Source organism: Syngnathus floridae, chromosome 7, assembly GCF_059516105.1.
Source record: "Syngnathus floridae isolate MCC-2025c chromosome 7, RoL_Sflo_1.0, whole genome shotgun sequence".
Taxonomy (NCBI): domain Eukaryota; kingdom Metazoa; phylum Chordata; class Actinopteri; order Syngnathiformes; family Syngnathidae; genus Syngnathus; species Syngnathus floridae.
In genome coordinates this window covers 16173714-16196384 of record NC_142419.1, presented here as the reverse complement: position 1 = coordinate 16196384, position 22671 = coordinate 16173714, and the positions used below count along the sequence as shown (strand labels likewise).

General features: G+C 43.3%; 2 protein-coding genes across 7 annotated transcripts in view; one reads left to right on the top strand and one right to left on the bottom strand.

Moving 5' to 3' along the window:
- cadm1b (cell adhesion molecule 1b) overlaps nt 1–22671 on the bottom strand; it is a 172969-nt gene that overhangs the window by 104716 nt on the left and 45582 nt on the right. For all 3 annotated transcript variants that reach the window (XM_088381252.1, XM_088381250.1, XM_088381251.1), the window contains exons 6-7: nt 15825–15947; nt 1566–1655 (exon numbers count right to left, since the gene is read on the bottom strand). The gene's annotated coding sequence lies outside the window, so the exon portion shown is untranslated. The remainder of the gene's footprint in view (nt 1–1565; nt 1656–15824; nt 15948–22671) is intronic.
- Nucleotides 1–22671, top strand: part of ncam1b (neural cell adhesion molecule 1b) — a 42037-nt gene that overhangs the window by 2722 nt on the left and 16644 nt on the right. For 2 of the 4 annotated variants that reach the window (XM_088381234.1, XM_088381237.1), the window contains exons 2-9: nt 12783–12857; nt 13315–13524; nt 14477–14620; nt 15442–15579; nt 15839–15956; nt 17001–17161; nt 17502–17644; nt 18252–18275. In XM_088381234.1, the coding sequence (XP_088237360.1) occupies nt 12783–12857; nt 13315–13524; nt 14477–14620; nt 15442–15579; nt 15839–15956; nt 17001–17161; nt 17502–17644; nt 18252–18275 (1013 nt within the window). The remainder of the gene's footprint in view (nt 1–12782; nt 12858–13314; nt 13525–14476; nt 14621–15441; nt 15580–15838; nt 15957–17000; nt 17162–17501; nt 17645–18251; nt 18276–22671) is intronic. The other 2 variants (XM_088381236.1, XM_088381235.1) reach the window with 1 other exon arrangement.

Genomic DNA, 22671 nt, shown 5'->3' with positions numbered 1-22671 from the left:
GTTAGCATCTTTAACGGCTATGATGACTCGTAACATCCAGCTAGCATCGTTTTAGCATCCTGACACAGTTCGACCAAATCCCGCAAGTTGCAAAGATGTCAGCTGCATGGGGAAATGAGAACGCTGGGTTTCGTGTCAGTCGTTAAATGAAAACGAGGCCGGAATGTTGAGCGCGGCCTCCCTGTGGACACGTCACATTATTTTGTCAAAGCTTGAGGCATTCCGTGGCCTCTGCTTTGAGGAAGACTAAGTTTCTGTCGCTTGGCGGCCTGATTACGTGCCAGAGTTTGGCTTTAGGACACCAAAGAGTTTTATCTATTATTACCAGAAACACATCTGCTCACCGGTTCATGCTTTGCGATAACGCTAAAAGCACTTGGAGTCATTTCAATGTGATTTTCCCCAACCATCTTTACATTTATTTGTCATATAGTCGTCACTACTAACTGATAAAATGACTGAGAGCTTCAGGAGAATTTGAAATATATATATTTTTTATGGCTACAACAGCGTTTCGGATCATAGGTGTCAAACTCTAGGCCCGGGGGCCAAATACGGCCCGCCTCATCATTTTATGTATCGAAGACAAATTTTGCGTCATTGCTAAAATTGCTAATTGTCTTTTTTAAAATGGAGATATTGCGAGCAATTTTTCATCTTTTTAAAATGAGTTTGATACCTCTCGTTTAGATGCTCCAGAATGTACGTTAGAGCAAATACACGACATAAACACATACATGTACAAATTTTGGTTAGGTTGCACCGATACTGATGCCGGTATTGTGTTTTGAGAATAATACTGCAATACTGTATGCGCCGATACCACGTCACTATCTTTTGAGTGGGAGCCTTTTGTGTGGAAATACTTCAAGGACACGCAAGACAACACTTGTAGGCGAGGGCAAATCATGTTTTGCAAAATGGACGATAAAACCCTTTGGCAGCGACGGGGCATTTTTTTGATGGTCTGTCATCGTTTATAATTACTGTCGATGTTCATATTCTGTATTTTTTTAATTATTGTTGTGAGCCCAAACTGTGACCCGTGTGGCCTTTAAAATGACATTTCGAAGGCAGAATCATAATTTGTGGTTATGCAGATGGAACTGTATTGGATCGGCCAGTTTGGTTGTGTTTTGTTTGGTTCTGTTATTCCTCACCTGTTTGTTGTGGAATTAATACTGGCTGGCTGTTCAGTGCAGCCAGCAATCTTATTTATGTCAGTCATGAATTGGCGGCGTGAACTGTGGTCCGGTTCTTTATTGTCACTGAAAGTGAATGTTTCTATTTCTTTCCGCAAAACCAATTTTGACAAAATTTAACATGAATTGAAATGCTTTAGTTAGCATGCACGATACCAGCACAGTGGCAATGAATCATTTTGTATTGTTTATAAAATGCAATTTACCCAGCAATGTAAAGTGACATGTTTGCGAAACTCAATGTAGCCGCTATATTTTTTAGATTAAGAAACCTTGGACTGGAACATTTCATGTCGCGGTGATGCAAGAGTTCATTCGGACAACATCGAAAAAAAAAATAGGGAAAGATGAGATTTTGGTTACCTTCAAATTGACATCCCAGTCTTGACTCACTCTCTCCAGCTAGCATGGCCCAATTTGAATGACATGCTGATGAATCCTGGCAAGTCCAACCTGAAAGCAAGCACACAGATTGAAAGAGGTGGGGGGGTAGCCAGGATAAAGCAACACGCTGCTAGCTACGATTTATCTTTCCACTTCTTTTGTTCGACTCCGCACGGCTTCTAATGCATCCATGCATATGGCGCTTCCGTTTTTATTGAACAACGATAGGATGCATCGCTAGGCTCGGTTGAATTCTTGGCCGCGGGGTTTCTTCCGATGCGGTCACCCTCGCTAGCTAACGTCATGCCTCATCATCGCCTGGCAACTTCAAGTTAAGTCTGAATACATTTTGTTTTTTGGGATTCTCATCATCTGCCGTTTTTAAGTCGTGACGTGACACTCAGTCGTAGTAGGAAGCCGCTCCTTGTTAATCTCTAATTAGATCACACTAAAACGACGTTATCTCCAAGGGGAGCTGTGCAATCTGAAGCCGTTTGTGATCCACTTCAAAACGGTGTCACTTATTTTCCCGGATAAAATCGAGGCGGGAAAAAAACTTGACCCAGTTGACATTTTTCACACTCTGAACTTTTGTCTGTTCCAATGTGTGTCACTGAGTTCCATGCATTCGCCTCCAATTGGATTTTTGTTTTTTACTAGCCCACATCTGCAGGGATTAGGCAAATTTGTACGTTATGGCTTCATAACCTTGCCGTTAATATTTTAGTAACAACATGAAAAAAGCTAATATCGTGATTGCCCAAAACCCCGGAGTAGAACTCAGTAGAACGTCAAAAAGTGAGTTACTCATCTGCCGTGTCATGAATGACAACTGAATTATTTTCGACTGCGTGCAATCTGAGCGTTGCACATTCACCTTGACCTTTCCCGAACGTTTGTTGCCGATTGATCCCGATGAATAATGAATGATCCTTGAATGGCCATTACGCCATCAACGCTGCCTCGACTCTTAGTGGATGAATTAAAACTCTTGTCAAAGCCCTCCAAATGCACACCTTCCCGTATTTACTTCACAATGACTCCGTATTGAAATGCTAACCAGCGACGATTAACTCTCAATGACAGAGCGTGCCCCTTTTAATTTTTTAATATACACGCCAGGCTCTTCTAAGCGGCTGTTGAGAATAATATACGTTCCCCGTTGAGGGTGCTTCATGGAAATCAGCGGTGAGATCATCGAGAGCCGGCCACAGCGCTCACAAACCCAGTGAGCAGGAGGTGTAGCTAAAAGATTTGCAGAGATTAGAGTTCTCCTTTGAGTTAGAGGTCACTGGACCGTTACAGTAAGCTCCTCCTTGGCAGGCTGACTCATTGTGTGTGGACTATATATGTCTCGTGCAACGCTTAAAGCTCTCCACACTATACAGACTCTGTTTAGAGACTTCAGTTAAGTAGCCTAGCCTCAAAGCTAGTTTTGTTTTTCGAAATATCCACTTTCTATGCTAAATAGATGGACAGTTTCTGGGACTTGCAATAGAGGACCAGTTAAAGGTTGCATTTTATTTGTTGTAATTAAAAAAAAAAAACATTGTCACATGGTTTGTGGCTCCGTAAACATTTCAGAATAAATGTGAGCTCTCCTAATATAGCAGAAAGCCATTCTCGTCTATATTTCCCCTGCATTCAATCAAATCACTGTAAGTGGATGAATCATAGAATTTTTTTTCCAGCCCTTTGACAATTCTTAAGCGATACGCAGCTTTAGTTAAATGTCCAGGTCTTAAAAGGTAAATTGCATGGATTAAACCTGCGGCAGACATTGAACGTGTTTCTAATCTGCTAGATAAGAGGTGTGTGTTATTCCCGGTATAGTGTTGACTACAACATTACAGTATTCAAGATGGAGGATGGGAGGATGAAGAAAACGTGGGAGGTGACACTGCTAACCTATGAAATAAAGACAACACGCAGGATTCCAAGCTCAATGTAATAGGTGAGGCCCCTGAAATAAAACTGGTTTCAAATGTCACTCGGTCGCCGAGGAAAATCTCTTTCATGGGCTTCGTTTAAACTCCACATGATGCGTGTCGCTTATATGATTGCCATCTCTCTTTGTCTCTCGCTCTTAACAATTTCCACACAGCGTGAGTCATTGGCTTTCACTGCCGTCTTACTGTTGTTGCCAATAGTTGCCGGATGTGCCGCCGCACATCTTTTTCATCAGTGCCATCGTCTATAAAAGCAGATGACAAGCCCGGAGAGGCACAAGAGAGTCGCTAGCCCGGTCAATGTGGGGACGCTAAACCTTGGCGGAATGGCAAACAAATTAAATCTGATGTTATCGTATTGAGATCAAAATGCGGACATCACGAAAAAAGGTCAAATCGGAATCAGAATCGGAAGAAAGACAGCATCGACGTCATACAAAGCTCCAAAGTTCCAGAACAATACCGTTGCTATTTTTACCCAGCGAGGTATCGGAAAGAGTTGCGAAACTAAGTGTCGGAAGATCTCTGTCGTGAGCGTCGATGCCACAGACATCCGGAGATGTGTGGGAAGAGTCACCGATGCAGGGACAGATGATCAAACAGCACGGCTTTTTTAGATGATACTCTTAAGAAACATCCAGAAGTTTCTCTGTTGAATGGAAACTTCTAACATTTCATAGACCTTGCAAGAGCATCCACATGACTGTCGTTCATTAAACGAACAAAAGACATCGGAGCGGGATGACGGCTCTTAGCAAACTCCAATCATCGTCCGTATTCTCAATGCCACACCGGGTAGCCACTGGAGACTTCCTTCAAAAGACCCACCGCCATTACGAGAGGGGAATATCGCCCCGGCGATGTTGTGACAGCACGCTGCGGCTTAATCGGCCTCAGAACTCAAGCGAAAACACATTTTGACGGAACAGGGCCAGGTTGGCTTTTTTTTTTGACAAGAGGACAAAAGTCAACTTGCTCCAGCAAAAGGGTCGTTTGATATCCACTGTTGTGACACTCCACTGTTTGTTGGTCCTCCTGCGCCATGTTAGAAGACTGGCTATGATTCCGGAATATTGATTTAATCGCGTCGAGTTGGACGACTAGGGAACCGCACGTCTGTGTTTGTTGGACGATTGATTGATAGCATTGCAAAGCACTTTGTATTTTTCTTGTTTGATCTGCAATATCGATTTATATATTCTCAATCATCTCCAGCCTCAAAGCACTTAGAGGGGTTTTGCTTTTCGTTTCGAGCAGATGCCTCGAGAGAGTTGAGTCCCAAGAAGAGAATTCAAATCTCCTGTGGTTAGCCCAATCCTAGTCTATTTTTACTCTCCTGCCTCTGATTGGTCAACAAAGTGTGTGTTCATGTGTGTGTGCGCATGTGTCGTAAGGTGCCTCAGTGCCATCTGTTCTCAAAGGAGCCGTCGCAAAGACGGTCCAAGCCAAGTGTGTCTTTCTCACCGATAATCCAAAGTGCCAACCTTGGAACGAACGGGAGGAAGAAGTAGCGTGAACCTTGCTCATCGGTTAATGGCTTTGATTAAAAGTCGTCTGATGAGTAGGATGGATGGATGGATGGATGGATGGATGGATGGATGGATGGATGGATGGATGGATGGATGGATGGATGGATGGATGGATGGATGGATGGATGGATGGATGGATGGATGGATGGATGGATGGATGGATGGATGGATGGATGGATGGATGGATGGATGGATGGATGGATGGATGGATGGATGGATGGATGGATGGATGGATGGATGGATGGATGGATGGATGGATGGATGGATGGATGGATGGATGGATGGATGGGACAGAAGGAAGGAACTGTTTGGAGCTGACGAAGTCCAAGGAAAAGGAATTCCACAGAATAACCATAAACGGGTTTACCGTGCGCTGACCCGGTTAGTTCTGATCTTATCTGAGAAGAAGTTCACACTGAGCTTCATTCAAGCTGAGAATAACCCAAATGTGTCTTATGATTCTGTTCTTATGATTACTACCTCTAACCTTGCCACCAAGAGATCATTCATATTTCAAATTTTTGTTGAAATATTCAAGTTTGGTATGAAGATTTTTTTTGTTGATAATCAAAATCCAATCCAGAAGAGATTTCAGTTTGGTGGTATTTGTTTGCCCCTACCCGAGAAACATTCGTTAACATCAATTGTTTGTAGAGGCCGTTCAGAACCCCGGGACAAGGATTTATACGGTATAATTTTGCAAGAGGATGAACAAATTAGCATTTTAGCAGAGCAGATTACTCTTGTGCTCTGGTCAAAAGGATTTATTTAGAAATGGTCGGCAAGAAGCCGGAAGATTTATTGCACAGCGCTATCAAAAGAATACAGTAAATCCAGGTGACGGCAACACTGAAGCAATTGCACGCTCTGCTAGCTAAAGATCCTCGGCCAGGAGATTATTAAGAGGACGAATTTGCTATCACTATGAACGCCTCAGTGAACCAGAAGACAGAATCGAAAATTGCGTCCATTTTGCAGCCACTAAAATGTATACCCATTCTAATTAGCGTTTTAACGACGCAAACAGATTGTAAATGGAGGAATTTTCCGTTTTCCGCCTCCCTTACCGCTGCGAGATAACATTATTTGCGTCTGTGTATTACTGCCGGTCTGCGGGGAGACCGAGTCGTAAAAACACCTTCCTCATTTTCAGCGCTATTATGTTGTAAAACATTCACCTCAGAGCTAGCCAGATAAAGCCTCTGATTTAAAACTTGATTATCGATTCCCGCGCCGTGGGTGTGTCAATCGATTCGCCCGTGAATTCACATTATCCCGAGATGATAAAGCGAGGTGAGTAAGTTTGTATTGTTTTATTTTATTTTTTTACATTAGCTTGTTAGCGTTGGCGCTATGCTATGGCTAACGCATAAAAAGGCCTGGTTTCGACCACTTGATCCTCGAGGGATTTTTTTCTTTCTCTTCGATTGTCAGGATAGCAAAACTTATCGAAAATCGGACTAGCAATGAACCAATTGTCCACTTTGGAGGTGTTCAACCCCTTAGCGGACTCATTTACTTTACTAGCAGAACTGATTGCCTAAGTACTCTCATTCTCAGCTCTAACCTTGATGGGGGACACGCTCAAGACAGATTATATTTTCATTAGTACTTCAATCCAATTACCGCACCATCCACCTAAATCTCCACCGTTCTGCATCGATACGTTGCTGCTCCTCCGCAAGTTGCCGCCCATCCCGCCAGCGCCACATAACGAGCCCTCCAGTGAAGCTCCGTCTCTGCCCCCCCACCCCCATTAAGTTCTTGTCTGGCTCTATCGAAAATGGTGCATTCCCTCCTATTGATCTCGCGGGGCGGGCTTATCCGGCTCGTCCCAGCTTGTCCGCTTGGTGGACGGCCAGAAAGGCAGAGTCGTGTGCATGTGCCAAGCTTGTGGCTGAGTGGTCATTGTTTCGCATCCCGGCCTCCCCGCCCGGTCTTCGCCTCTGCACGACTTATGACCCATCCGTGAAATCCCGCTCACTTGGCAAACTGTATTCTATCTATCGTTTAACCAGCATTTTTTTGCTTGTAGCAAAAAAGGCGGCGTGGGTTTTGCTGTTCACGAGTCGTGACTAGCGGTAACGGGAGGGGGGGGGGGGGGGGGGGACCACGAGGGACCGGTCGTTATGATTAGCCTGAAAGAATTAGCTTTTTTTAAACCACTGTCTGTGGTGTTTCATTGTGTTTACAGAGACGCTAACATTTCAGTCATTGCTCGGGCCACACAGACTCGCTATTCTTCGTGCGTGGATTACGCTGAGCCCAGAATTCGAGAAAAAGTCTTTCCATTTCCCTGCTTACAGATGTTACTTTTATTCTTTGCGACAGACATTGGTCACCGCTAGCTCTCCATCCTTTACTGTCGTCATGTTTTTTCTTTTTTACCCCAGATAACAGTTTGGAATTTGTGCTCTTAAAGTTCAAAATTAATAGCGCGGTATAATTTGGAACTTTTCTGGTTCCCTTTTAACAAAAGCACAAAATCATCCATTCTACCTGGCTTTTTTTTTTTTTTTTTCCTCCCTTCTTGCCCGTCTGAGTCATTACAGGCGTGCGCAGCATGATGGGCCGCAGACGCTCTGCTTTTGCTCCTCCCTGGGCTTTTGTTATGTGATGCACAGCTGAGGCAGATGCTGAGGGGCACTTAGACTAAATTGCCTGAATGAGGGCGAATTCTGCTCCGCAACTGAAGTGGAGTGCACTGCTGTTGGCGGACTTGCCAGAGACAAAGAGGCACGTCGCTCGGGAGGGCTTAGAGTTCATTTTAATGATGTTACGGCTTTAGTATTGTTTGTTTTTGTTTTTTTTAAAGAGGCTCAAGCTAGCCGGCGGTTTCTCATTTAAGACGAGGGGATGGGCATAATGATTGAGCAATGGCTTGATTGATCAGCTGTTAATGAATCAAGTCTTAAGGCCGAATGGACTGCAGTCCTTGGCAACCTGTCAACGATGCAGTCACAAAAAGAATATGACTTGATGAGCTGAGCTTTATTCACAAAGAGCTCATCCATTTTTTGGGAAAATGATGTTCTTTGTCGTATAATGCAGGCTGTCACAGTATACATTTAATGTTACCTTTATGGCAGCCAAGCCCTTTGGCCAATAGAAATTTGAATAATTTAAACAGTGGCGTCTGTTTAAGTCTTGGAACGGCCATTTTATCCGCACAGTTCAAATGTGACTACTTTGGTTTTTGCTTTACAACATTTGGTTGATCAGCATTGAGGTGATGACCCGAGCAAAGTGGCTGGCGATAAATACAACTTTGTCAGGTGCTTCGCTCCAGTGGTTCCACTTTTGCCGGGAGAAAAGCTTTTGAAAATACACTTTAGGGAGTTTACTGTGAGTGTCATGTAATGGGCTTTTCTCGCGGATACAAAATACTACATGTATGAAGCCCGCCGGGTTATTGCCGGCTTCACGAGCGAATCGCTCAAAAGTGGCCTATTTAAACATAATGAGGTTTCGTGGTGGAATTTAGCCCATTTGGATTATGTTGTGGGCAACCTGCATGGAAGTGGAACCATCACACCGATACGTCGGACCACCGAGGGGAGAGAGAAACACGTTTCCATAGCAACTGGTAGTGAGCGAGCGTAACTGCGGTCGAGGGACACGAGTAGCAAGCAAATACGGTTTTAATTCCTTGAATTATGAACACAATCGCTTTGTGGGTTGCCTTTTGAATGCTGCTGGCATTTGGAAGCCAAAATATGAAGATTTGAGATGAGCAATGAATTGATCTGTTAAAGTCTCGGAATTGATTTTTGTTGAGTTATCTTGAGACAATTCAAAGTCAAAATGAAGCGCAGTACCTGGCTGGAGCCAGCAGAGGCGCCGCTGATTCGGTCTTTGATCAACTGTGACATGAAGAAGAAGACATCCAAAAGAGAAAACAATAACGGACATGATGGAAGACCTAATTCGCCACAAGCCAATTTTATTGTACTAAAATGCCAAATCCCAAAGCCTTAATGAGTAAATAAATAAATTAGAATGATTGTTTTCCTCTTTTTGTGTTTTCTTCTAGGAATGTCACAAAAATGATAATAAGCCTCTAACATGAAAATGAAGCAGGACAAGATCAATTTATTCTAAAGTACTTTTTGATTAGACAAAAAAATATATATATTATTCTGTCAGCATAATTCCGCAGTGAAGCACACATGTCCAGATGAATAATTTAAGACCGGATTCAACAGTTTGCCCTAAATTGAGCATTGTTAGATCATTTTTTGACAGCGTGAAATTGGCCCCTCGTTTATTTACTTGGTGACCTTTCAAAATTTGACTCAATTATTCAATTATTCAGTCCCTGATGATGCTTAGCTGTAGCGAGCATGTGTAGCATGAAGCTGAAGGCCAGATTTGATCTCGATCAATCGTTTGAGGCACAGTAGGCATCCTGGAAGATAAATCATTTTTAATCACTAATGTGAAATCATGGTGGAGCTGACCTAAAGATTACATGACCGGGTATCGATATTCCGCCATCGTCAACTGACAATCGTATATATATATCGTAAATTTTAATACCTACTATCGTAGCTTAGCAGCTTCAAAAAGTCTTTATTTTGAAGCCCACCTCAGGGAGGTGCGTCAGGCACTGATTTATCTCTGAGGTACTTAAACTTTTTAACTCTGACTGTCAAGTGTGTGTGTTGGGAGGGGTTGAACTTCACGTGAATTGTACGTCTAGGGAATCTAATATGAGCTAAATCGCGAGTCACAGCTTTGGTCGAGGCTTCTTACAAAGGCTGCGGCACCCGAGGTGATGTTGGAAGGTATCTGGGGACAGAAAGGGAAAGGGACCACGTGCTGCATATATTTCCATTTCCATATAGTCTACTGTTGGGATGTGTCCTTGCTCTTATCAGTCACTTGCAGGATCACTGTGGGAAGTCAGTGCGTTCCTGTTCTGTAAGGTCCCTGAATTCAAATGTTGAAAGTCAAGCTTAAAATCTTGGGGTGTGGCAAAAGTTGTATTATAATTAGATAAATCACATTATTATTATTATTATTAGCATTATTATTACTATATTTAAGTTGATACTGTCGCTATTCACGCCATTTTAATTCCTACTAACGGGCTTTGTCTCATTATGGAAAACTAGCTGGTAGTCTCCAAGTAATTCATATTTACATTGCAGCGCCATAAATTTACCAACAAATGGAAAATCTGTTGATGACCCACGGAGGCATGAATTATTGACGCAGCAAGGCGTCTCTCGCGCCCTCTCTGTCGTCACAATTGTGCTGCATACAAATCTGACGTTGCCCAAAGCTACAGATTTTTTTTTTTTTCACAAATGGATTGCAAGTGCTAGTTAAATGTTCCTTTTGGCTAACAAGTACAAACTGAGGCCATCTAGAACTCACTGTCCTTTTATTTTCTTTCAGGACCAATTGTGTTGTAATTTAGGACCTTGAATATTTAAAAATCAAATTTTCTGTAAGGCCTATTTGGCAGAAATAGTTCACAGTGCTCTGAATGCACAAATATGAGCTGCTTTCACATTTATTTCCTCCGCTGACATTGTTAGGACCACTTAGGAGAGGCCGAGTCGTTCTGGTATAGTCAGAAAACGATTCGATCGAAAAAATGACAAGGTTGACATAACGACAGCTAGCATACATCTGCAGGTTAGCTTGCGCGACACAAGATTCCTTACTAAGCCAAGACATTTTTCAAAAGGAAAGACAACTAACTCGAGATAGATTGCATGTTTTGCCAGAACTAGGTCAGATTCATCTACTCGAGTTCATTTTGGGTCTCCGAGCATGCCGAGTGTCCACGGCCCCGGAAAACAAAACAAAAAAAAAAGGTATTCCAAATTCTCTGGGTAGGTTTGCCACTGTGCAAAGCTCTTCGGGCATGTGTTCCAATTTCTCGCAGTGAGTTGAATGAATCATGAAGTGCTTACTGAACATCTTTGTTCGTACACGGTTCGACATTAACGGGCGGCCCGGAGCCACGACGTGACCGTGTCGGGCCACCCGAAGTTCACTGATTGGGCCAATCCATATTTTCTTACATAACGCATTCTTGCTTTTCTAATATTTAGGAGTCTACATTTTTTATCGCTCTCCTTGGACTTGAACAAGATATTAAGTGTTATGTGGTATTTGTTAAAAAAAAAAACATGTTGGCATTTTAATAAACACCGCTCTCATCTTCGGGGCTCGCTCGCTCACTAAGCAGTGTTGTGAAGTCTCGGCTTTCAAATCGATTGCTCTCCGGGGGTTGTCACATTCGGATTCAATTTCCAGCTGCTCGTGTCACCTGCCAGCCCCTCCCCTCCCTTTTATAAACGAGTCTGCCATCTAACGAGACCGACGTTGCCGCAGCGTTTTCGCTTCTTAAACGTTGGCGACGAGAGAGCAATTACCGTCCGGTTCATAACTCGACGCCAAAGTCTTGCAACGGCTTTGGAGCCGGGCCGTGGTGTCATGTGATTCAAAAGAACCCCCCCCCCAAGCTGGCAAAATAGACAGAGGCAACAATATTGATGATGAGATAAACGGGGATGGGCGGCTTAAGCGCTGACATTTACATCTCAAGAGTGTGATGGATGAAAACAGAAGGATTGTAGAGAAGACGGTCGGGTTCATTTTCAAACGTGACTCGGAGCGTTTGCGAGCCGCTGCAACCGTCACTCATGTTTTAGATCAACAACGGTAATCTACATTTGTCTGCCTGAGGGTTTTTCAGTAAGCGGCGGTTGTGTTTTTTTTTATTAGGTTTGTTACAAAACACCAGAGGAGAACATGAACTTCATTTTAAGCGTTGGACCCCCATTACTGGCCGAGTCAGTTTCTTTTTTTCTCTCCAACTTCCTGCCCTTTGTAACCCTCCCTCACTTTCGTCCTGACACCCCGGCGATATAGAGCCGGATTCTGGGCCCATTTAGTTACATTTCTCAACGGCGGGAAACCCTAACTGCTCCCCTTGGGAAACAAGTGAAGCTTTGTTCTAATTAGGAAGCAAAAGGCTTCAATCCAGATCTCACCCTGTGACCAAAAGGAAAAAAAAAAAAAAGAAAAGTCTTTCCTATCCCGACATTGACGAAGAGGAGATTTTTATCAATGTGCGCGTTGCATCTCGGCGTAATTGGATATCATGTCTTATGAAAGGGCAAAAAGAGGCTGTAAAGACAATTGAGAAGCTCATTTGCAAATATATTTTCTCAATTAAAAAAAAAACATTCATAACCTTTCTAAAATACGTATTTTCGCCTCTATTTTGCTCCTATTTTAAAATCTTGGTAGGCTACTCATAAGCCAGGACTGAGATTTTTAAAATTTATTTATTTATGTATTTATTTATATTATTTATTTGCTTGTTTATTTATCTTTTTAAAAAATATATATTTATTTATTTTATTTATTTATTGCAACCTCATAAGCCAGGATAGAGATCTTATGTATTTATTTATTTATTAAAAAATATATATATATTACTGGCCACCTCATAAACCGGGACAGAGATTTATTTCTTCATTTGTGTATTTATTTATAACCGACAACCTCATAAGCCAGGATCTATTTTTTTTATGACGATCATATAAGATTTCTGAATTGTGGGCGTTACGACGTTAACAGTGTCTGGTTATTGTTTGTCTTGGTGCTGAAATAACGATGTACTTTCCCCTACCAATGTTAAATATTCCTTTCAACTTCTTTCATTTCGGACCTTGTTGTGTCTCCTCGTCTAGTGTCACTGGACGTGCAGATCACACCCAGCCATGGTGAAATCAGTCTCGGGGAGTCCAAATTCTTCATGTGTGAAGGTAAGCTTAACAAATTGTCCTCACACTTTTTTGGACAATACACTCGAAGGATCAAACGGTCGTTATTATCCTCCGCACATTGTCGTCGAAGACGCCGAGGAAAACGGATCATCCGAGATCATCGCTATATGTTGTATTGTTTCCTCTTGCTGACAACAAGGTACGATTCAGCGCAACATGGCGGCGTGTATATTATCGTGTAATTACCGCCGACGTGTAATTCTCATCGTAAGCTTATGTAATTATCATTCAGCCTCTGTTGCTGAGTCACACGGCCGGCGCCGCTGGAGCGTGAGTTGCGAGGCTCATAAAGCAAAAGCTTCTTGTGCATAAAAAAAAAATAACGTCTCGTCAGCACTATTCGGTGGAGCCGATTGACTTTTGCTTTACGACTTACTTACTACATACATACATAATAGATGGGCTCATTTTATTTTTTCCCGCCACCGCTCTCCAGTTATCGGCGGAGCCAAGCACATAGACTGGTTCGGGCCCGGCGGCGAAAGGATAGAACCCGACGACCCGGACGTCACGGTGACCCGGAACGACGAGACGTCGTCCATCCTCACGCTTTACCGAGCCGGGACGGAGAACGCCGGCACGTACAAGTGCGTCGCCGCCAATGGAGATCAACAGGGAGAGTCGACGGTTAACATCAAAATATTCCGTGAGTAAAAAAAGTTTATTAAATGTGTAGTATTTTATTGACTGCTCTAGGGCAACACATTACTCTTTTGCCTTTTTTCTATTGCCAGACGATAGATTTTTCATCAGTTCGATAAATGGTCGGAAGACCATTAGAAGGCTGCTTAATGATGCTGTCTGTTTTGCAGCTTCGGTGATGAATGTCTTTTATTTTCCCGCGAATGCCGAGCATCAGCACATGTCCATCACGAGAGTTTTCCAACTCTTTTCGATTACATAGAACGCGTCCAGCCGTGCGGAGAACAAATAGAAGCTATTTGCATCGTTTGATGCTTCGATGTGAAATCTTTTTCGAAAAGGAAACCCTTTCCGAGCTCGAGCGCCTTCTACCGCAATGTCGCCTGCTTCTTCGCCATACAATTATTGCCTCCACCTGTGGGCACAGACTGTTCCGCTTTTATCTTTTTAATCTACGGAATGTCATCAGATAAGATTACAGCTCAATGCGAGTGTGCAACATCTGACCTCGGTCAAGTGTTTTCAGGTCGCCGGAGTGCTTCGGTGTCACTAGCAAACTCCATCAATCCGTTGGTGACTTAAGAATGGAAGCTCGCCGCGGTAAATGGCGTCATTCAACGGCACGGGAGAGGAAAGGCGAATTTGAAGTGGAGAAAATCCTTTTCGGAAAAACGCTAGCCATAAAACGAGTTGAGACAAAGAGGTTGTGAAACGAGCGGGCCATTATGTTTTCTAAAATATCGTCATTTTGAAAAATTAAACACTATTAACCGCAGTTCGTAGGCTGGATTGTTGAATTTTTTCCGTAATTCTATTTTTTTTTTTTTTAAATCGGTCGCTCCTACCATCTGCATCTACTTTTGCATAATTCACCACATCAAAGCAGCCAATACAAAAAAAAAAAACCCTCCACAATGAACCTTAATGAGTATAATCACACAGTTGTTTGTTTTCAGAGAAAATCACCTTCACAAACGCACCGTCGCCGCAAGAGTTCAACGAAGGAGACACCGCCGACATCGTGTGCGATGTCGTCAGTTCCCCTCCGCCCACCATCCTTTGGAAGTACAAAGGAGCCAGAATACAGATGGAAAAAGACGGTGAGGTGGCCATCAAATGAACATCCGGCTCTTTTTTTTGTAAAATGATTCCATTTTGCGAGCGCTAGTTTGACAGTCGGAGTGGCGGATGAACGTTAGCACCTCTCCATTATGCAAAGTGGGAATTTGGCAAAATTTGCTTTCTGGCCAATGGGAGATGTGACACGTTATGGCTGGAAGGAAATTTAAATGTCATCCGACGTGACTGGAAAATAGGACGATGAATTTGTGTGGTTTTGCTGTACATTCATGACTGGGTGGGGAAACTGTTTTAACAGTGCCACTCAACACAAACAAATTAAAAGCCCTTTAAATGGACTGTTTCTATTTGCATAATAAAAAGGCTCATTTAAAAAATTTAAAGTGGAATGCCATTTGGAAATAATCAGTGTTACGATTTAAAAAAAAAAAAAAATGGAATTAGAGTGCCTGGTCGAAATAGTTGCGCAACCAGGCGATTATAATGCAAATGTTTTAATAACACCGGTTTCACCCTCGCTTTTATTTGCGAAAAAATAGAAAGGTACAAATTAATTTGCTTTTTGAATGTTCAATCCAGGGTGTTATTCACCCGATGCCCCGAGCAATATCACAAAATGTGTTTTTGCGGTTGCGGGCGCATCATAACATGAGTTCGCGTGGGGGTTCTAACACTGTTTTGAATTAACACACGATTGAATTTATTAGGTCAACATTTCATTTTCTTTGAGGATCTTTGTGGCGTGTTCATTTTGAATAAGCAAAAGAAAATCAGATTTTCTTACAGGGAAAAAAAAAAAGTTGTTTTAATCTCTCACCATGCTTTTCTTTTCTTTATCAAGTTCGCTTTAAGGTGCTGAGCAACAAACACCTTCAAATCCACGGCATAAAGAAGACCGATGAAGGTTCGTACACCTGCGAGGGACGCCTGATGGCCCGCGGCGAGATCGATTTACGGGTTATCAAGGTCGTCGTGAACGGTAAGTAAAGCTTTTGCTGCCGTATTGTCGTCTTCCTATTTGTGTGTTTTTTTTTTTTTCTTTTTCCTTCGAGGTTCAAGGCATGAATGTGGAAACAGTTGCCCACAGCAACCGGGTAGCATGAAGCGCTGGTGCTAATGATGCGTGTCTGTTTGTGACGGGGTGCCTAAAATAAGCGTTCTCTTCAGGAGCCTAATTTGGGGTTCTGTTTTACGTCCCGCTTCCGTGACAACATGCATTCTTACTTTGACTCTTTCAGTGCTCCCAACCATCCGGGTGTGGCAGTCAGAGGTGAACGCCACGGCAGATGTGGGCCAAGCCGCCATGTTGACGTGTGCGGTCGACGGCTATCCTGAACCCATGGTGACCTGGACAAGGTAAAAAAAAAAAAAAAAAAGCATTTTCAGCCAGAGAAGGGAAAAAAATATCCACAATTTCAAAAAATGGTAAGCATTAATGAAACTTCAATTACTTGTGATATAAATAATAGATGTCAAACAATCATTTTATGCGGCCCGCAAAAATATAGACTAAAATTGCAAGTTGTCTTTACTTTTAAAAAATAGAGTGATTGCTAGCAATATTTATCACCTTTTTAAAATATTTGAACACATTTCAAAACTAGTTATTGATCAGCTTGTCGTGTATATAATATGAATCGGTCATACATTTATTTGGATTGACAGTCTTTACGGTTACGCCAACAGCGAAATGAAAAAATGTTTGAGTCATCAAGTGAGTAATTGAATTCCTGTTGTTTTGCCACCTAATCTCATTTCATTTGTTACTCAAATAACATTTAGTGAATTCATTGCAACAGGATACTCATTGAGGTGATATCAAATGGTGAATTTAGGCAGCGAAACCCGAAGACTGACATCCTCAATAGCCACATTGTTCTGGGTGACACTGATAGGCCTGCGCTTTGTCAGACAGGTTGTGTTTATCCTGTTGCCACGGCAACCGTTTCCTTCAACTAGGACAATGAAAGTGAAATTTGCTTTAGTGTAAAAAGAATTATGCAAATGAGGCAGGACATTGCTGTGCATTTTATATTGTTTGTGCCTCACTGAATTTGCGCCTTTTCTTGTCAAATGAAAAATAATGTGTCCGTCGCATTTTGTAAATGATCTCATCTCTGTTCACAGCCATGTTGTTTAGGGTAAGCGGTGCATGTCAGCGGGGACAAAAACAACTGATGAGGCGTTTTCACATTTCATTTGCAAAATAACACAAAAGGAGCAATTTTCCATTTGTTCAAATACAGACGTCCTTTCAAATCAATGTCGATAACGAGAATACAACAATCGCAAGACCAGGATAAAATAGTCTGTGGACAATTCAGTGACAATCTTATATTATGCAAGGGTGCTTCAAATTTAAGGACTGGATTCATGGAGATTGTTATTTTTGTCCCTCAGGAACCAGATCCCACTGGAAGCGGGGGAGAAGTACGCCTTCAACGAGGATGGCTCGGAGATGTCCATCATGGACGTTAGCAAGCTCGATGAGGGCGAGTACACCTGCATCGCCAAAAACAAAGCCGGGAAGACGGATCAGGAGCTCAGTCTGAGAGTATTTGGTAAGCTGGTGATATTTAGTTACTATTATCACAATGTGTTCATCCTATGGAGAGTGCAAGGAAATCCCCCCCAAAAAAAGATTCCCACGCCTCACAAGCAGCGCTTTAATTTACTGTGCTCCGCTAGCAACATTTTGGTGAAATGTAAACAAATAAAACGGTGGTAATTGCCAGATGAATTAAAGTTCAAAATCCTGACGCGGTTATCACGCTGCCGGGAGTCGACAGCTTATTAGCTCCGACGCCTCCCCCCCCCTTGGGTGTCGAGCCTCTCATCCTCCCTTTGAACGCATCCCAGATCTGACACTCGCTCTTTTGCTTCCACTTTGTGTTTTTACAGTCAAGCCTAAGATCACCTACATTGTCAACCAAAGCACCTCCGAGATGGAGGAGCAGGTTATGCTAACGTGCGAAGCTTCGGGGGATCCGACGCCCACCATCAGCTGGAGCTACGGCAACCGTGTATTCACCGACGGCGAGCAGGTAAAGCAGAAATGCTACTTTGTGTGTCAAAAAAAAAACAATACTTGAATTTTTATTTCAAGAGGTGACGTATTCGTCGCCAGCAGGGGGGGAAAAACACTCGGTAAAGTTTGCGTGCCGTCCGCCCATTCCTTCAATTTAAGCGTCCGCTTCGAGACGCCTCGCCGAATCTCACGCAATTAGCCGGACAATACGGTATTCAACTTCCGTGGTGATTAGATTCGACTTAAACGTTCCCAAACGTCAAGCCGAATTCCTGCTTCTTCGAGTGTTCGCTACAATGAGTGTTCATTGAGCGTTTTCAATCACATTTTTTTGCTCCGCTCATGCTCGTGATTGAAAGGATTGCACATTTTTCCGCTGTCTATTGTTTCACTTCGAGGTTACACACACACATCTTTTCCAATTTGTTTTTTTCCGTGAAGTGCAAGCTTCCATTCCAATCTTGACCAAATATTCTGCCATCATATTTAACGGTCAACTCATTCCAAAACAATAAACACCTCCCTCAAGGGTCTCGCTACGGCTGCCGAGTAATGAGGGGGAAAACGTGGTGGCGGGATTTTTGGAGCTGCTCCATTACATGCGCTACATTCTCTCCCTACAGGCGCACCTAAACAGGATCTATCAGGTATGAAATCGGCGTGGCACACAAGTCTACTGTGGTAAAGTGCGCCTCCAGATTTCAGCTCAAATCCAATCAGTGCATTTTTACAAAACCCCAATCACCGTCTCGACTGCTGCATGCGTAGTCCGTCAAAAAGTCGATCGTAGAAGCATGACATCATCGTGGTTTGTCGTCACGTAACCCCCCCCCAAAAAAAGTGAAACACCATTTTTTCTGATCACTCCTCATAGCATGAGGTTGCTTCATTCATGTCCATTTTCATACTCTAGCTGTCTAGACCAGACTCTCCAAAAGTCCATCTGTCTTTTAAGACTCAAACGCCCCCCCGCCAATCCGTGGTGGTCTGTTTTTCTGATGCTTTCATTTTCACAGCCGGTTTGAAAAGTACAGTGTTTTTACAGCCACCTGTCAGTCTCTCTGTAGGGGGGTGGCGATCACTTGATCATCAAAAATAGATCGCGAGCGGCGAGGCAAGGAGAACGCTGCCGCCATATGACGCACGTCACGATATGCCTGTTTTCGCTCTGCCCACGACACGGAGGCGTATTGTCGCACTTTAAACGCTTCACACCTCCCATTTGGTCCAGTTAAAGTGACCGGTGCTTAAGGTGCTGCCAAGATCTCCATTTTACGGCTTTGAAAACATTTACTGCCACGGCAAAGATTAAAATCTGCTCGTGGCCGACGAGGGAACAAATTTTGAGCGAACGGGCAAAGAGTCGTTCACGCACAGTGGCGACAGTGTGCGGTTTGCGCATCGCAAAGAAACGATTAGCGGCCCCATGAATGATTTGATTGTTAAGTCGAGTAGGGGGATTGAAACAAAAAAAAATCCATTTCCTACATATTTCTTTCTAAATATGGGAGCAGACTGGGGTGAAAAAGAGATGCACGGGGAAATGGCTGCTAATTGTTTGGTTGTGTGGTGGCGTTCATCTGATGTCCGTCTGTCACGCCATCTGCGTTCATCGCAACAGCTGTATTTCATCCAGGATGGCTGCGTCCGATCAAAGCGCATCCAATTTGGCCGATTTTACAGAGTGTGGCTTGATTGTACTACGCTGAAAAGCCAGCGCATCTGTGCGGTGCGGTGAACACTGAAGCTACCGTAATTAGCTGCTCGTTTGAAGGCTTTTTTTGAAGTCATTCACGGAGGGGAGGACAATATGGAAACCTGAAGATGAGTTGGAGGGTCTACCACTTTGTCTGCCGTGGTTATTAGCGGAAAAAAAGCAAGGCGTTAGCAACAAAAGCGTCACACCAAAATGGAAGCTTTATTAGCGTTAGCAATATTAGCATCGCACCAAAATGAAAACGTATTCTTCATGGCAAGTGGTCAGCGTTGCGGCGCAATATTTTTCCGATACTTTTACCACATGGTATTAGGTGATTTAAAAAAAATCGAGTTTCAAGGTTTCGACTATAACCTTTTTTTTTCTAATGCTTCTTTTCCACTGCATGGCATCAATATTCATGACATTGCTTTATTCTTACACCAGCGAGACACCTTTCACCTTAAAGTGCATCGCTGAACAGGTAACATAAAACTTGCCCTCAGTCTCTGACCCTTTGTTCTCTTGGCCATCCAGCGCGCCTCTCCACGACACGCTAACATTGTTTCTGCATTAGCAAAACCTTCTAACACAAAGAATGACTTGTCGCGTTAGCCGCTCTTTTCTCAAAGCAGATTAGTCGCTGCCTCGACGATTTAAAGTGAGGATACAAGGCAAGAAATGACACGCGCAAAGTAAAAATAAGCTAGCGGTAACGTTAGCTGTGCTTTAGCTGTGGACGTCGCGGTAATCCGCTGATTCTGGCGGTACTGTGCAGTGGAAAATCTACATCAATATTTAGACGACAGTTTCCCGCATGATGATTTTGATGCGGGAATCCGAACGGGGCTCCGAAATGAGGCGCATCAATCCAAGTCCCAACTATAACAATGAAAACGGGCCACAGGATTTAGAAGACAGAGACATTTCCCGTCGATAAGGTTTTATGACTACGAGACAACGGTTGTCTGCCCTGCCCCTTTAAGAGTCTGCTCCCGAGGCTGTTCATCTTGCAAGCATATCGATTCGCGTATGAAATTTCTCAGACAGACAAATCGCGGCAAGATGGACGTTGAACATTTGTCTTGTCAGCGGGCCGCGGCGTCTCACGCAAAAGCATCCAGACTGCTTCTAATATATCGAGCGCCAGAGGTCATTTCCCTTCTGGTTAACTCAAAGTGACATAAAACATGCCTTTATTCATTCATTCATATATTCCTAACTGCTCTGAATGTGGTGAGGAAAGCATTCCCGGTTTGCAGACGGAAACCCGGCGCACCCCCCCCGTCCGCATAGTGGCTCTGGTCGTAATGGCGCTTTTGTTACAGGACAAAAACTAAAGCAACTCGAGTTACAGCTGTCGCGCTCTGACAGATTCATTGTTTCCCTCGCTTAAAGACGTCTTTGTCTGGCTTCGCTCGGAGCTTCTCACGGCACTGTAAAAGTTAGCGCCTGGAAACTTTTTTTTTTAAAACCAGACTGGTACACCACGATAGTCGACGTCTGCATTGTCCGACAACAGATGTGCGAAGCTCAGTCCCTCTGAGGATTACAACGGAGATTACTCGATTACGTAAATTATAATTGCGCATGTCCGGACCACCTCGGACGAAGTTTTATCTGTGGAATGGTTGCGTTGTTTATTCACACGGCTACTCATGCTTTCTTTTTGATTTTGAAAATAAATGAAGCGAGCAACAGCTGGATAACGTCGTTTAATTTGTAGCGAAGTACTAAATTCACATTTTAACGCAAAGTGATGGAACAATGGGGTATTACTAAAAAGGCTTTCCCTCACACTTGCTCTCTTCAATATCCAGATAGCTAATTAAAAACTCAGAAAGAAAAGGAATTGTTTGGTTGCTAATGAAAGGCTAAAGCCCATTAACACGGCAGCGGTGTCGGGAGGACTTCGGAGACGAGATATAATTGCGCAATTGTTGTCTCCTTGGGAAATAAAAGGCTCCTGGCGGGTCCGAAAACTGGCTGATGCTCCTTCACGACACCACTCATGAGGCTCCGTGTCAGTCAGAGTTCGTGAAGGCTTTTACACATTTCGAAGGGTTTGTTCTAGGGATTCCGTCGTCACGTCAAAACAACACAGGGCGATAATCCTCCCCCCCCTCCGCCCCTCCCCTACCCTTGTTGCTCATTTTATTTTAAACAAACATGCCTCCCACATATGACAGTGATGCAGTGCTTGCGCAGTGCGGTTGCCTCGCGCGCCAACAAGGTGCTGATGTTCCGCACTATTAGGCCGCCCGCTAGATTAGGGCCATAGCTCTTGCGCGGCGCGGCGGTGACAACGCGGCTAACTGCCGTTTACGCTCATGTAAGACGCTTTGGCTGCCGTCTTCTAGCACAGACTGCCGACAACATTCCCATCGCTCATCATCCGACGACAACCTGCAGCGTTCTAGCTTGAGGCGATGGTTTCCGATGCAACAAAATCAATTTCATGTTAAATAAATGGCTGCCAGAAATGTTATTCTGGTTAAAACCGCACCACCACGAACGGTGACCAGACCGGAGACAATCGGCAAAGAATCGTATCATTTATATATATTATATATATATATATATATATTTATATATATGATAACAAGCGTGGCAGGTATTTTTGGACTTTTACTTGAGAACTAGCAGGGAGCTGCCTCCCTTCAAGCTAAACGGGATCGAACTCTAATGAATGTCATTATGAATACGATGGTTCTGAAAAAGCCAGTCAGTGAGAAAGCCAGCGGCGGTCCAATACTTTTGCACAGTCAAGTATCGTCCCACCTACCCACCACGTTAAACACTTAATCAGACCCGCAGATATATTTATACGGCAGCCCAAATATATTCGTTTCGGGTTAAAAGACTCAGTTCAAGAGTCTTCTACTTCGCCGGACTGCATTTATAATGCGCGGCTAATGAAAGATGGACTCGGCTGGTGAGTTCATTGATGCTTTCATTGGCTGTGTTTTTTTTCCCTTTCCTTCTCACAATTATTCCAGCAGATTGTGTTCACTTGAGTTCCCGGCTGTTTCACCTGATGAAAGAGCTGTTTGCCATTTTATTTGTTCCGCCTCATCTTCACGCTTTAACACGGCCGACTTCGAGCATGCTTTCTGTAAATCTTTTTTTTTTGTCTTGTTGAGTTGTGTCGCCGTCATTTCAAAAATGGACATTGCATGTTGTCCTGGGTAACGCGAAAGTCTTTCTTCCGAGTGTGTCTAAAAATATGGATACATTTTAGGCTATAGTCAAAATGTATGTAAGCTATTCTTGCAAAAAATGTTGTGCCCCAATTGCCCCGCTCCCCCTTTTTGACAAATAACCTTTTTTTTAATAATTATTAAAAT